Genomic DNA, 16,683 nt, shown 5'->3' on the forward strand with positions numbered 1-16,683 from the left:
CAACATTGCGAGTGAATTGCGCGATTCCTATTGGACCAATAGACGAATTTTGGCCACCGAAACATACAACTTTATGCTCTTCCTGCTATTGCGATTATGTTACTAAGTACACTCGTTTCTCTACAATAAAATTTTTAATTTGACATGTTTTTCAGTTTTTCGAGCAATCAGAGAGAAGGGCAGCCATTTTGGAAGGCTGTATATCGAAGAAAAAAATTTTCCAGCAAAAAGAAAAAAATATGGGTCTAATAATTTTGTATGTACCAGTAGTTTCTTATTTTAAAAAATAAACTAAATCTGAGACAGTCGTGTGGACCACCCTGGACGATTTGAAATGGAATCACTCATATGTCGATTCTGAAATGAAATGAAATCTTAATGTACCACGATTATGCCGTCTAGGCTAAAGGCGATGGTAGTGAGAAATGAATGAAATGGTGCAGAAAGTGGGTGAAAACCTGAGAACTCCGAGAAAAACCACGCACACGATGTTGGTCCACCACATAGTTCTCTTGGCTCGAGCTGGGAGCGAACCAAGGACCCCATGCACCAGAGGTGGACGCCCTACCACTGAGCCACCGCAGAAATATGCTAATTATGTTGCTTCTGTTACGATCGTAGAAATTCCAATATAGTATATAGCAACCCTAGGAGAAAGTGATATAGGTATAATCTCCGCATCCTACATTTTAATGAGAAGTGAAAACCTAGTGCTGTTAAAATTCGAATAATGGATTCTCCGAATATTCGAACAATTATTCGTATAGGAGGGCGGGGTGAAAAGTTTTCGGCCTGACAATGAAAGACTGCCAATTTCAGTTCAAAAATGATTTTATTTTTCGACATAATCTTCCTTAACTTTAATACACTTAGTCCAACGTTTCTCCAACATCAGTATTCCTTCCCGGAAGTGAGAGTCTGGAAGATTGTGAAAATAGTCATCCACGACCCTCTCAGCTTCTTCATTGGATGTAAAGCGCTTCCCAGAAAGAAATTTCTTTAAGTTTGGGTACAGGTAGAAGTCCGATGGTGCCAAATCAGGAGAATATGGAGATGGCCGAGCAAATCGCATCCCACATCCCGCAGTTTTCCCATCGCCAACGCACCCTTGTGCACAGGTGCATTGTCCTGGTGAAAGTGATTTTCTTCTTCAAGCCAGGCCTCTTCTTGCGAATTTTTGCATTCAGCTGGTTAAGAAGGTTGGAGTAATATTCGCCTGTAATTGTTCTCCCTTTTGCAAGATAATCAATTAACAGGATCCCTTTCGCATCCCAAAACACACTGGCCATGACCTTTCCGGCCGATACGATCGTCTTCGCTTTCTTCGGCGCTGCACCACCGGCTTCCATCCACTACATGGACTGCTGTTTAATTTCTGGCGTGTAGTGGTGAACCCATGTCTCATCCATTATCACAAATCGCCGCACAAAATCGATTGGATCCCTTTTGAATCAGTCCAAACATTGCTGCGAAAATCGTTTTCCCATTTGCTTTTGGAAGGCAGTCAGCAAATGCGGCACCCATCTTGTGCATAGCTTTCACATCCCTAGTTCTTTGTGCAAGATGTTTCGCACCCGTTCCTCTGATATCCCCACACTCTCAGCTATCTCACTCACCTTCACTCGCCTGTCGTCCAGCACGGTATCATTCACTTTTTGGATTGTTTCCGGCGTGGTTGCGGTTTTCGGCCTCCCTTCACGTGATCATCTTCGAGGGATGTGCGATCAGGTTTAAATTCAGTTGCCCACTTTTTAACAGTTGGCATAGAAGGAGCAGAGTCCCCGTAAACATTTGTCAACTTCGGATGAATTTCCGTAGGGGTTAATCCATTCAAAACGAAAAATTCGATTACCGCACGATATTCAAGTTTATCCATTTTCACAACTAACACGCAAGACGTCTAACTGCAAGAATGCCTGCACACAAGCTATTTGAGAGAACAAGTTCACACTTGTTATACGAACAACTCAAAAGCGTCCCCAGGCAGGAGCAATAAACTTTTACTGATTGGAGTGCCATCTCTGGGTCAGGCCGACATCTTTTCAGCCCGCCCTCGTATCATGTAATTATTCGAATAATAGTTCAAACATAAAAAAAAATCGAATATTCGGTTAATGGAAGAATGAAAATATTCGATTCGATTAGTCATTCGAACAACGAAAATTATATTCATTTTAACAGCACTAGTGAAAACCTGTTGAATAGGAAAACAACATAGCTTTTCAAACGTATTTTTCAGTCGACCAGTTTATTTGTTGCAAGTAGCATATGGTAGGATTTTCCTCTTGTTTGTACTTTGAAAGAAGAAAAAGGAAATAATTAAACTGTAATATCAGAACTAACATAGTTTATGTAATCAATGTTATGAGGTCCTAACATCATTATTCAGTGAAATTTAGAAAAAAGAAAGAAAGAAAAGAAAATTAATTGGAAGGAGGGGTCGGCATATTGATGTCGACTAAAATGTTTCGTTGTCGAAGTGTGAGATAGAACAGGGTAATCACTCTCTGTTATCGAGCTAATTACGTCGAAAATTCTGATGTGACAGGCGACGTGGCAACATTGCTTGCTGACTCCCGCAACCTCCCTCCCATCTTCCGTGCCCCCTGGGTGATGAATTGCTAGTCTCATTAGTGGCCAATGTTGCCAGATTATTAAATATTCTCGTAGTCAGTTCCATCTAAATATCATGTCGTCTTCTTTGTGTGACCTATGTAAACTATTCCGGAGCTAACGTGACAGTTTTTTCATTAGTTCTCATCTTCCTTGCCTTCTTGATCTTCTGTGTGCATTTATCTCTCACCGTGGCAACGCCGCAAAGCCGTGAAGCTCATGGCAGAGTTGGTGTGACAAGTGGCGCATTCTTGTGGTGCTTTACAAGAACTATCTCCAATCTTCAGAGAGGAAAGGAGAAGGAAGTGTTTAGGAGCATCTTCGGAACAGGGCAAAGTAAATTCTATCTCCACAGTCACTATAGAAGTCATGAATGCAGGGTCTTGGAAGAAATCATATATATATATATATATATATATATATATAATATAAAATATTAGAATAACATTCCAACTCACAAAATTCATTTGATTCTTTGTGAATTTCATTAATGATTCGCGTGTCATTGTAGTGAAATTGGAGCTACGTAAAATTAATGGTTTGCGTGAATCCCACGAAAAGATACCAATTCAAGAACAAAGGAGGGCTAATACTTTAGTAATCAGCTAAAGTATTGATAGATAAAGGGTTGTGTAAGAGTATAGTTCAGGTTAAACTAGCGTTCGTTTGAGTTTCTAAATAAAATTCCTTGTTTTACGTCTCAGGTTTATGCCTTATGGGCTAAAGGAGACGAGTGAATGATGTGAATGATTATGAATATTAGTGAAATTGGAATGTGGGAGAAAATGGGTAAGCCCCGAAAAAACCAACGGACACTTTGTTGTTCGCCACAGTCAAATGGGCTGAAATCAAATTAGGAACCCGTCGTATCAGTGTGTCAATTGAATGTTTTTTCCAAGGTGGAGGAATGAATTTCATCCATATAGGCACCAGATCATCATATAAACATACACGCACTCTCTTTTTTCCCCTCCAGGGGCCGCGGTGGCTCAGCGGTAGAGCGTTCACCTCTGGTGATAGGGGTCTCGGGTTCAAACCCTGCTCCCGCCAAGTGAACTTTGTGGTGGACAAACACCGTGTGCGTGGGTTTTCTCGGGGTTCTCCCGTTTCCTCCCACTTTCTTCATTCCACCATTTCATTCATTACTCATCATCACCGTCTCCTTTAGCCTAACCGGCATAACCGTGGGACGTAAAACTCAAAAATTTCATTTCATTTTCATTTTCTTTTTTCCCCCCGTAAGAAACAAAATATTGTGAAGCGAGATGTTTCGTAAATTGTTTCAACTGCACTAAATGATCCGTTTTCTATCTCCATAACTATTCGAAAAAACAAGTTATCCCTAGAAGGGATGTTTTTTTTTCTTCAAGAGGGGATAAATGTTTGTCGGAGAAATCCCTCTAACTCCCTTCCCCCCAATTAATTCGCATACTGCCTCACATTAAAAGTGAGCATTCTACTACTAAGCCACAATGCAGTGAGCTGCTTGCTTGATACTGAGAAATGTATGTGTTCAATTTCTGGGAGGAAATATCTGTTTTCGATTCCTGATGTCATCGGCTGACGGGATTTCCAAAACATTATTTCTACATGTCAGAATATAGTATGGCCAGAGAGTTCTGTACATGAACTGAAAGACACAGGGCTCTGAATCGGGACCAAAAGGACTATTTCTGCAATTTATACAATGATTGATAATTTCATTGTGTGGTGATGAGGATAAAATTAATATACTCTGAAGCCGTACCGTACTTAAGAAGTACTGTACTACTTAATTTATTCTTGAACCACCCGTGCGTATATAGAGCTCAGTAGACTTCATTTCAAAATATTCCTTTTAAGTAAGTTACGAATAGCTAATGTTGTATGCTGTGTTACAGGTGCGCACCCAGAAATTTTTGTTGGGATTTTTTTTTTTTTTTAATTAGGGAGGGCCAATAATGCAAGGTACTATGTTTATGTAGTGTATCGAACGGGTGTTAGCCGAAAAAAAAAATATTATTTTAAGTTCTGTCAGCTATCCGTACAAAGTCATGAGTAAGGTCAAATCTTTAGTTTACATCAATTATTTATCTGCTAAACAGTTATAGTTATACAGGTATTAAGAAAGTGTACAAATGTATGTCGAATTACGAAGTTTCTTTGGGGGAGGGGGATCCAAATCTGATGGACTCCCCGCGTTGGTGCACTCCTGCTGCATTATCTGTTTTACTTTTATTTTCCAAGGCTGATATTATAATTAATTTAACTTTTATTGAGCTGTTTAGTTTCTAAGTTCTCGCGGCTTGTTTCGTACCAGACTTCATTATCATTTTGTAGAATGAATAGATACAATAGTCCGTTTCGTTCCAGGACTGTTTGATTATGCAACAAGAAATTCAGGTCTTAGAAGAAAATGAAAACAAATACAGAATGGCTTTAAAAAATGAAGTCTGTTATTTATTATGATCTTATAGAAATTCAGCCTCTTTTTTTTTATGTGCTTGACGACTGTAGTTAAATCCAGGAGGTAGTATATTTCTACAAAAAAACTGAAGAGGGGTAGAAAAAAATGTAAACGAGTTGAGACTGTTTTATAGCGGAGTTGCTTTGCCACTCGAAGATACGTACTTATCTGGATAATAAAAATTATTAATTAGCTATAATTAAAAGAAATAATATGAAAAGAATTGACATTCGGTCTACTACTACAAAATATTTTTAACATAACGCAAAAATAACTATTGCTCTAACTATTGCAAAAATAACTATTGTAAAGTTACAACAATTGATGGATTAGGACAGGTCAATTTCGTTAAAGTTGTATACTTTTAATTTAACTTACGGTGTTCGACTTCCACTTTCAATATTTTTGTGTTGCCTACTTCTAACATTTTCCTGCTTTCTAGGAATAGCAAATAATGTTTTTAGTAGCATTATTTAGTGGTTTCTGCATAAATTAGGAACACGTTGTTATGAAAGATAGCCCATCCCTCCTCTCAATATGCTTATGGAACACCAGGATTCATATATATTCGGATTGCATAAAACGTTGAGAAGTACCAAGATATTTGTCTTACTAAATGATAGAATTAATGAGATATATGAGTTGGTCTTGTTATAACTTTTTTAACAATGTGGAACTTTCAAAAGAAAGGGTGGCTGTCATTCTTTACTAACAGGTTTCTAACTTTGCGTATGGACGTCATTCATAAGAAGGCTCTGTTAATTTTTTGCTTAGTCAAGACCTCCACGGGAAGGGATTCGTTGTCTATTAATAGATACTGGAAATGTCGAGAACGGAAATGTCAACGCTAAACTGGGTCAGTTCTTTTTCAACATTATCTATCCGTTCTCTTCGTTCGTAAACCTTCATGTTCAGTAAATAGCCTCATACATATCTCAGACTGATAGTCCGCTTTTCAGATTTTCAATATAATCTTTCTGTATCTTGCACTGTGGCTTTTGTTTGTGTGTGTATGTATGTGAAGTGCTGAAAAGTTTAATACGAATTTGTCGTGCGTGACGAGAAAGAAGATATAACTGAAGTAAGATATTAACGACGTCTTTTCATCTATAGGTTTAACATCACGTTATATATATATATATATATATATATATATATATATATATATATATATATATAGATAGATAGATAGATAGATAGATAGATATAGGGCCGGATTTAGGGGGTGCAAAGGTGCACGTGCACCCCCACCGTCGTTGTAAATATACACTATCTAAACTGAGAAGCTAGCAATGAAAACAGCCACACTTTCCGAAAATTTCTGCTGCCATGTTTCCCTTTGGCCTTAAAAGAAACCAGAGCTTTGCAAAAGCAATAGTTTAAGTCGATTTTCAAAAGGTTGAGGGCAAAGGATTCACCAAGCAAAACAATATAACATTTGTCAAGTAGGGAAGAAAACAGAAACCAGGAGGAGAGATTTTTTTTCTTCCTGATTAACACTTGCGACCCTCTTTAAATATTCCCCTCCCGTCCGTTCTATGTATCAGCGCTGTCAGGTGTAAATAATATTGTCACATGTCAGTTTCAGTCTGATTGGTTATTTTGGTATTTATTGGTGCACTTCCCCCTCAGACAATCCTGGATTCGGCCCTGTATATACTGTATATATAATGAATTCCATGGAAATTTTCCATAGTGGGAAATTTTCCACCTAACATCACTATACATAATATCCAAAATTGTCCGGCTTATGCAAGTGTTTTCACTTGTTGCTACATCGCAATGAGAATTTTCCGATCCATGAAAATTCCTTTCACTTGTTTCTACAGAGCAATAAAACTTTCCGATTCACAAAAAGTTGTTTCACGTGTTGCTTCAAAATGATGAATATTTTCCGACATAAATAGTTCTTCAAGTTTTCCATAGAAGACCGAAAATATTTCGATTCATGAAAAATCGTTTCACTTGTTCCTACATAGTACTAAAAATTGTCTGAGCCATGAAAATTTTCAGATTCTTTAAACGATCTTTCACTTTTTAACAATTTGTTTAGAACGGAAAATTTTCCGGGAAAATGAAGAAAATTTTCCACCTTACATCACCGCTAAACAACGATGTAGGATTAAGTGGAGTAGTGTTTATGAATCAGAAAATTTTCCGTTTAAAAATTTTCCGGAAAATTTTCGCCACTGATTCGCCTTTCAATAACAATGGTATTGTTTGAAGATTTGCCCTCTAAATCCAAAGTACTCATCTTTTCTAGAACAATAACACTCTCTCAGGACTTGTAATAGGATCGCGCAAAAATATTCTGTGTGCAAATTTGTGGATATGTGGTTATAATGGATTTAAAAGTAAACACAGCAACCAATATTTCGGATCAATATGCACTGATGCAGGGGCGTCATTTCACACTTTGCTTGAGGGGGCAAGAGCATCACTTACATAAGAATTTCACGTTTTGTACCATCATTTTAGTATACAATCTATTAAATATATGTATTCCTCAAACTGTGGGGGGCAATTGCCCCCTCCTGCCCCCTAAATGACGCCCCTGCACTGATGGGTTAAAACAATTTGATATTCCAAATAGTTACCGAGATATGATAAAGATTCTTAAAGTTTGTAACACTACTTACAATTGAGGAGTTTGATGCAATAAGGGCGTAAGTCTGAAACATGCAGTTGGAGACAAACGATGTTGAAAAACGATTTGAGTAGTGTTTTTTTCCTTACATAAAACAATGTAATATGCAGCATTTTATTCCGATATTGAATTGAAATGTTACCAGGAGGCTAAACAAGCATGGCAAAAGCCACAAATGCATTTGATGCCAGAAGGCCGTAAACTCGCTTACGCTCTTATTACATAAAACTCCTCAATTATTTGTTGGTTAGTTATTTAGGAGTTTAGCGTCCGTCCAGCATTGAGGCTATATTAGATGTAGACCTACAGGTTAAATGCGACCGAGCTACTTCAGCTCCCACCGAGAATCGAAGCCAATACGCCATCCATATAACCACGAAGGAGTTGTGCGTAAGTTTGTCATTACGAAAAACTACTGTAATTACATCTATCAAAGGCTATAATAATATTATAGCAAAGGAAACAATAATTTTAAACATTTCCCACAAATACGCCATTTTAAGTAGTCTAGCAATCTCTGAACACCTCCACAGGTAGAATTATTGGGTTATTAATTTAGAGCAACTTCTTTAGTTGCGCAAATTGTTATGGTGCATGCTGTTATTTAAATAGGTAAACATTAATTACATTGAAAACAAATATTCACATTTTTTTTTTTCTTTTTTCGTATAGGTAAGTGCTGTCGAGGATTGCAGAGATACGAATACACTGCTTCGAAGTCCTCCGAACGAAAACGTAAGTCAGATTACAGTGCCTTACTTTTCATACTTGGGGGTAGTGTTCGGGTCTTCCGTATGGCATTTGGTTTTGTTTGCTAAAGTAGAAGTAATAGACTAGTTCTTGTAATATTTATTCTTGTGTAGTAGTGGTAGTTCGACGAATTGCTCTTAATATTTTATTTATCGTATATGAGATAAAGTGTCAGTCAAACGAGGTAGAACAGATGTGATGGAAATAAAAATCAACTTCTTTTACTCGTATATTACAAGAAGATAAAAGTATAGTGGAGTATTGGGTATTCGGATAACCATGTTACACAAAAATCAAAGCTTAAGTTGTGAATTCATAAATTTGCACAATTTTAGCATTTTTTGCAATTAGATATGAACTAGCAAGAGGTTAGAAAGCAGCGTAACCGTACGTTTACAGTCATTTCCTGATGTATGTTTTGAACATTCTATTATTACTGCATTAAAGACAGAATTAGTGGTATTCCCAGGTTCTTTGAGGGGTAAGTCCATGCTCATCAATACAGATTCAGAACCCTTCCTGTTCTCACCGAAAAAGAGTGCAATCTATCATACTTACTCATTACGCAGCATATACTTAAAATGTAGTAATGTTTATAGACAAACTCATGTTCACAGTACTTAAACTGAGAATCAGAATGTCAGCTGCTTGTGCCGCAATGCTACTTGTTCTCAACTAAGAATAGTGAGCCGTTGGTTTTATTTTCCTTGTACTTGAATAAACAGTGTGTTCAATTTAAAACTGCTTAACAACAGAATGCTATTCAGCCGGTTCGCTAGAACCGGTTCTTAAAATATTTCGAGTTCGCAGAACCGTTTGTTATACCCAAACATAACAGTCAGTTTTACCCAGTTATGCCCAGGAATATCACACCTCAGATATCACATATCAAGAATAAGAAGTAGTTTCACATTAATGTAGTAGTGAGGGTTATTTATATTTAAAACGCATACATATCATTATCAGCAATTGTTGATCCATTGCTGGATTAAGGTCTTTTCAATACTTTTTGACAACCATCTATCTTGGATAATTCGTTTCCAAGATATTCGCAGTGGTACCTAATTTCGTCACACCACTTTGCATTAGGATGCTGTGTAGGTTTCTACTTGTGACTTGTGGTAACCAATAAAAGATTTGATTTTGTGTACCTTATATGGTTTGTTTCCTGAAAGTTATATCTATCTACGTATCTATGTACTCTCTCTTTCTTTCTGTCTCTAGATAGATAGAGAGAGAGAGAGAGGACCGGTTGTTAAAAAATTAGAATAGCGCCACTGCTTAACAATATTTAACAGATAATGCAATATATTATATTTTAACCAGTATATTATTCATCGTAGTTTCGGCAGGCTTTCTCATTTGTTTCAGCTGTTGTGTCCCAGTAAATACACGTATTTCTTTCATTCTATATGCATATCGGTCTTATAAGAGGCATTAGTTTTGTTACTAATATTTTTCACCTATAAATATGACAGTTTTTCATAATATACTGAGTTATAGCAAATATTTTTAGAGCGGAACATTTTCTCATAACTAGCAATTCTGTTTTAATTCCTCAAAATGATCAAGCGGTGATTTAAGGGTCGTTGCTGCACCTATTTTCTTCATTGGCATCCAAAGCATTTTAAATAGCGTTTAAATGACAAATGTGCTTAAGAAACAGAGCTAAAGGTACTGGTATTTGTACCTATATGAGAGTCTCAAACTCAACTTCTCATCGTGGGGGCGCGGTGGCTCAATGGTAGAGCGTTTGCCTCCGGTGGACTTTGCTCCGGTGCTCGCGCCGTGTGGACTTTGTGGTGGACAAACACCGTGCTCGTGGGTTTTCTCGGGGTTCTCCCGTTTCCTCCCACTTTCTTCATTCCACCATTTCACCCATCTCTCATATCACCGTCTCCTTTAGCCTAACCGGCATGACCGTGGGACGTAAAACTTAAAGATTTCATTTCATTTTCAACTTCTCATGATAGTTACAAAATTAGATGCAGGCTTTCAAGTAGTTCATCTGTCGTTGATTCGCAGTGCGAATCACTGTCTATCCGTGTTGTGTTATACCTGATTTTTCCGATTTGAACAAAAAGAAAGGCATTGAAGTAATTGATTGCCTACGTAAGTGGTGTGTCAACTTGAGTGAATTCAGGCAGAACCAGAAGTTCGTCAAAATGCTAGTCACATCTTCTACAGATTTATTTATTCTAATCCAGTAATTGTAACAAGATTTATTACAAGTTATGATTTGAAACGCAAAGCTAGATAATAACAGTAACCTGTAGGTCTATTTCGATATCAGTAATATTAACAAGCTGCCAAGCGAAATACTTACCTAAGAGTAATTTGTCAGTTACAAATTAAACAAGTGGTGGGGAGCTTATCATACACTGCGGGGCAGGAGAAAGAACTAACGGGCAATTTTCCCTGCTTCCAACTACTGTTCTTTAAAAGTGTGCGTAAGTTACACATTTTCTGAATCTTTTATAACCGACTTTAAAAAGGTGGTTTCAATTCGAACCGTATATATATTGTGCGTCTGTTCACGCATAACTTGATCAGTCCACCGATTTTAATGCTTCTTTCTTTTGTTTCAAAGAGCGTACCTTCTCTGTGGCCCCATATAAATTCACTAAGAAATAATCTTTAGAACTAGAGCATGGAACACCTCAACAAGTGTAGTGTGAAAAGCGTAATTTAACTGACTTTAATATGCGTATGGTTACGCGTAACTTCGACATGTGTCCATCGATTTTGGTGTGTTTTATTTATTTATTTATTAGCAGAAATACCCATTCTTCGCATGGGGGCTGTATTTGGAAGTCAACGCCTGTGGAATTTTCACCATTCATCTCAGCGACCGAGAAAACTATGACACGAATATAGGTCATTTTGGATTATTTTTACATGTCTTTGTAACCCCTCCCCTCGCAGGTGAACCCCGACCCGCATACTGTGGTAGCTGAATTTGAAAGTCATCGCTAATTTAAGTTTCACCATTGATCTCAGCGACCGCGAAAACTATGAATTCGACACGAATATCAGTCATTTTCTACTACTTTTACATGTCCCGGTAAACGCCCCTCTGAGACCTCCCTGGTTCGAAATTTGAGAAAAACTGATCGTCTTGGTCTGGGGCCTGAACCAAGGTACCCGTGACCCAAATTTAACTCTCGGTCCACTCTTCTGGTCCCCAGGCCGCAACAGACACAAATAAACTCTCTATTTTATTTATATTAGATTTGAAAAAGTAATCTTTCCTGGTGGTCCTATATAAACGTCATAAGAATCTAACTGTAGTCTTCGAAGCTAGAGCATAAAACTCACCATTGATTGACAGTGTTCATACCACAATTGTGCGTATAGTCGCGCATAGCTTCGATATAGGTGCACCGATTTAAATGATGTTCTTGTTTGAAATATTGTGCTTTTGCGGTGTTCCATATAAATTTTGTTTAGATCTAAGAATAGTCTTCAGAGCTAGACTATGAAATTCTTCAACGACTGACAGTGTTAATATCGTAATAAACTCACGTCATTGTACGCATGTATGCATTTAACGTCAACATAAATGTTCCGATTTTGATCATTCTTTTTAAGTTTCATAGAGTACACTTTCCCACAGGTTCCATATAAATATTATTGTGATTTAATGAAAATCGTTGGGGTTAGACTATGAAACTCCTCAACAGATGATAGTGTTAAAATCATGTGTATGTTCACTATGACTTCGTAACGCGTAGATTGGTATATAAAATACTGTCAGATATGTTTAGAAGGCCTACCTGATACCTGGCATTTGCAGGGTAAACATAAGAGTTACTTGATTCGAAATTATATTCCTTTAAATTTTGGACAAGAGTATGTTTTCATGATTAAAAGTCAAGTCTCGATTCAAGTATGTTAAGAGGGCCAGCTACTCTCTCCTTGTTACGTATGAAGTAAGAAAAAAAAGCAAAGTATACATTTTTATTCGCGGACCGCCATTTGGCCATCATTGACTTAACTCTGGAAACGTCTTTAACGAGAGCACATAAAAAAGAAAAACAAGAGAAAAGAAACTGGTTCAGTGTATTATATTGGTTCTCTGTCAGTTCTATTTTGACTTCCATTTTGCAGTAAGATGTTTATCTGTGACAAGTTGTTAGCTATAGATCGATTACAAGCGGTATGTTTTCTTCTGTGAGAAGACTGGAATGTATTAGCAGGTCGAACTTATTATTACTCGATCTTAAAGAGGTCTCTTTACTTCATTGCTGATAGCAAGCCGCATTTGCACCTGTTACTTGTAAGTTTAATGTTTGGTTTCCTCCACAATATAACGAATACTTCATGATTGATTGAAAGAAAGCATAAGATTGCATTTTTCATATTTGCCGCACAACGTTTAGTCTGAAAGTATTTGGTAAATCAATGTAGAGAACATGATAGAAGCTTTGAAAAAAAAATCAAAATTGCCTGTTTTGTACTTGTTTTATGTTTATTCAAGATATAATACGTAAATAACCACTACATTTAAATCACTAATGTAAGTATTGAAGTTATTGTAGTAGCGCACATGAAGATGTCAAATTATTATATTGTATTCTTGGAACGTGTGGAAGATATGTGTACAATTGATGTAGTGGAACAGCTTTATTAGGCATTTGTGGCTATGTACTAAGCGTACACACATTCGGTAGGAGTGATCCGGGTTCGATTTCTAGTAGAATCTCATATGGTTTAGATCCCATATAGCCACGCTGCTGAGAGGGACGCTAAACTCCAAATAAGCAAATCAGTCCAAAACCGAACCCCTTCTGACTGATAAACAATTGTGTAAGGCTTTTTACCTTAAATATGTTGTATCTAGTTTGAATATGGATTGAAATAAAAGATTTCATTATCACTTTCCATTATTAGTTACCTGTAAACATATAGTGCAGCACATGCAAGCATGAATATAATGAAGAAGTACCTTCACGATTACTTTCACTATGTTTTTTGTCCATCTGCCAAAGATGATAATTTGTAATTTGTGGTAGCCAGTACGAAAGCTTGATTATCTTCTACTCGTACTCGATAAGATCGACGTTCCATTGGAATGGTCATTGCAAAATATACTGCTCATGCCTCTCAATGTTTCTTTGCCTGTTATACAAAACTTATTGTCAGGCAAGTTGTGAAGCAGCATATCTAACATCAAATTACAGTAACTGTAATAAGGGCAACTTTCTGAATCTACAGGCGCTTATTTAATTATATTTTTCCGCTCATCGTGTCCAGAATTTAATCAAGTTTGATTTTTACAAACTATTCCATTCATGACTCTTCAAAACAATTCGTTAATATTGGTGCCAATTATAACCCTTGCATGAATGATTTTATAGGATGGAACAATGTACAAATTGGAAACATATAATTGAAAGTCCCCTAATATACCTTATATAGCGCATATCTGTATTACCTTCATGTATATCTTAACTACCAAATCCTATTACTCGTACCCATGAATTGTGAAAATGATAGTGATTGGTGTGGCAGCTTTGACATTACTATAGTCCCAGGCGTGGTCAGAGTGACTTTAACTGCTGGGATACTGTGGATGGAAGGCAACGGAAAACCACAACTCTGGTTTCAAAAAGAGAACATATATACTGGTGGCAAAAAGAAAACACACATATTCACAGTGAGGAAATGTCTTGGGAAGGACTATTGGACAAGAGAGTAATAATATATGGGGAAGATATATAAAGAAAGACAAGCAAGAGAAAAATGTTTAGACTAGGGGCATGGAACGTACGTACTATGTTACTGGTAAATTGACGTTGGTATTTTTGGTTCTCAATTTACAAGCAGAGAAGGGAACGCAAAGTAAATGTAATATAAACAATGAAGTGTGATTTGAAACTCGAGAGATTAATAGTGGTGTTTACTCTTAAATTAAGGTAGATCCCGCAGATAATTGAATAAAGATGTTACATCAATACTGTTCATTGTAATAGTCAGCCCTAGTGTTATAGAAATGAAAAGCCTTGTCGTAGATAAATTGTGCTTTACATGTAAAAGTGCAGTAAATTTTACTATTTACGTAAGACAATATGAAATTCATACAACATTGATCTTCCGTGACTCGCTATTGGCGAAAAATAACTGAAACATTTTATCACTGTGTATTCGGATTTGTATCTAGGCATAACTCGGTATGAATGTTCTGAAAGAAAATAAAAGTCAAAAGACTTGGTTTTTGCCTTCCGCGGTATTCTTTCGCGTTATTTCGTGCCCGCAGCACCCATCTGCGTTGTTACGTGACTGGCATTCGAAATCTGAACATCATCCTTCCCAGTTCTTCCTCGTCGACTACATCTTTCATAAACTTCAGTGCACTCACCTGTTCTTTGCCAGGTAATACTAGTATTCCCTCTCCAATCATATGTCATTGTAATTGACACTAACAGTTGCAACCAAACAGTTCGCGTCCTTTCTCTCTCTTATAGGGTCAGTAATGAATAAGCAAATAAGTAAGTGTTTCGGACGAATAGGGACAAGGGGTGTATATGGTGTTATTGGTGGGGACGTATTGAAGCAGAAACATCCTTTACTAGCTTTTTTTAAAAAAAAGAAAAAGAAAAAAAATCACCTACAGGGATCAATAAATGGAAAAGAACTAAGATAAAATACTGCAGCACATCTTTGCATTTAGTGGGAGATTACGTGTCTTGCAGAGCTGATCGAGTTTATATGTGAGGGGTCACAGTGGCTCAGTGGTTGAGCGCTCTTTCTGATGCGAAGGATCCCTGATTCGATCCCAACCCATATGAAACTAGTGGACAACATTGTATCCAATTTTTTCAATTTTTTACGGCGTTTTTTTGTTTAGAGCGGCGGTGTATATCTAGAATATACAGTTTCGTGTTCATACATGGAAAGGTGGAAGCCCACATGTCGTCCGCTATGCCGAATTTGTACAAGTAAATAGTATTGTTGTAATATTCATAGGAAAGTAATCGCGATATACCAATTTTCGCTCTTGTATATTCAATGGTTTAGAGAAAGGCTCCCCGTGGATCTGTTATGATTAATTGCTGTGTGTATCCTGAGTATCAAAAAGACCCATATTTCAAATTTCGTATCTTTTAATATCCAAGGATTTAAAAGAAAACATAATAATATTGAGAGTTCTTCTCCTCTTTCGCTACCAATATTTTTGCAAGTGAATCAGACATCCATGTTCTCTATATTAAAACTCCCGCACCCACCAAATTTTCAATATTTAGAGGTGGAAACACAACGTCACTTTTCACTAAATGAAATATATATGTACCAATTTTCTGCAAGAAAACAGTTTTTCTCAGGATCTGTAAAATGGAAGACCGAGGATATGATTTAAATTAAACAAAATTCGTGGCGCGATGCTCATTGAAGGGCCAGGCGGCAAGTGGCATTTTTATGTCGTTGGGGTGATATGTATTAATCGAATGAGTTTCCCTCGCCGTTGGTGCTGGCTTTCTAGACCGGAGTTCGGTACTTCTTTCTTTGAGGCAGTTCCCCAATTGTTCTCACGATACTGAGTGGACGCCGTATTGCCAACACTATCTGGTTAGTACGAACGATCATCCATCTTCTGACCAGACTCAGCACTGCTTGACTTCGTTGATCTCGCGAAAAGCGGTATTTGTGCGGCTAGGACGTTGGTTTACATATTATCTAGACCTATTTACGTTCATATAGAACTAATTCCTCTGTAATAAGTATGCAGATATGTTTCCAACAATCTGTGCAAAACGAAACCGGCAGAAATATTAATCTTGAGATTGAAATTTGCGTAGATTTGTGTTGATCCAGTGATTGTACCACTAACTTCTGTGTTCATATTTTTAAAAGACAAATTTATGTTAAGTAAATTCATGGAAAAATGTAAATTAAGAGTAATCCTACTGAGGGTAAAGTGGTGGTATTGGTAATTCGCACGCGATATGGAATTTCTAGGCTTTGTTTGAACGTTGCAGGTGACTGGCGAAAGAATCCTTGTAGACCCTAATTATTGTTGGATTCATATCAACGTCATCGTTTACAGGTGGAAATATTGAATAGTTATTCAATTGAATATCTGTGTGAAGCCGTACCTTCCGTGTTGAGTGGCGTCAGAGTGGTAGGGAGTGATCTAAAGTACCTATAGTTTGTAATACAAAGACTTCCGTCGACTTGGGCTGCTGGCGTTATTTTTCAGGGTTGCCATACTTTATTATTTACAATA

The 16,683-nt window shown here is 37.2% G+C and overlaps 1 protein-coding gene across 18 annotated transcripts in view; it reads left to right on the plus strand.

Moving 5' to 3' along the window:
- da (transcription factor daughterless) overlaps window positions 1–16,683 on the plus strand; it is a 616,942-nt gene that overhangs the window by 490,450 nt on the left and 109,809 nt on the right. For 12 of the 18 annotated variants that reach the window (XM_081735768.1, XM_081735771.1, XM_081735773.1 and 9 more), the window contains one exon: window positions 8,379–8,441. The exons of the other annotated variants lie outside the window; for them this stretch is intronic. In XM_081735768.1, the coding sequence (XP_081591894.1) occupies window positions 8,379–8,441 (63 nt within the window). The remainder of the gene's footprint in view (window positions 1–8,378; window positions 8,442–16,683) is intronic. 18 annotated transcript variants of the gene reach the window in all.

Source organism: Thermobia domestica, chromosome 13 (assembly GCF_964235325.1).
Source record: "Thermobia domestica chromosome 13, izTheDome1.hap1.1, whole genome shotgun sequence".
In the NCBI taxonomy this organism is placed as follows: Eukaryota; Metazoa; Arthropoda; class Insecta; order Zygentoma; family Lepismatidae; genus Thermobia; species Thermobia domestica.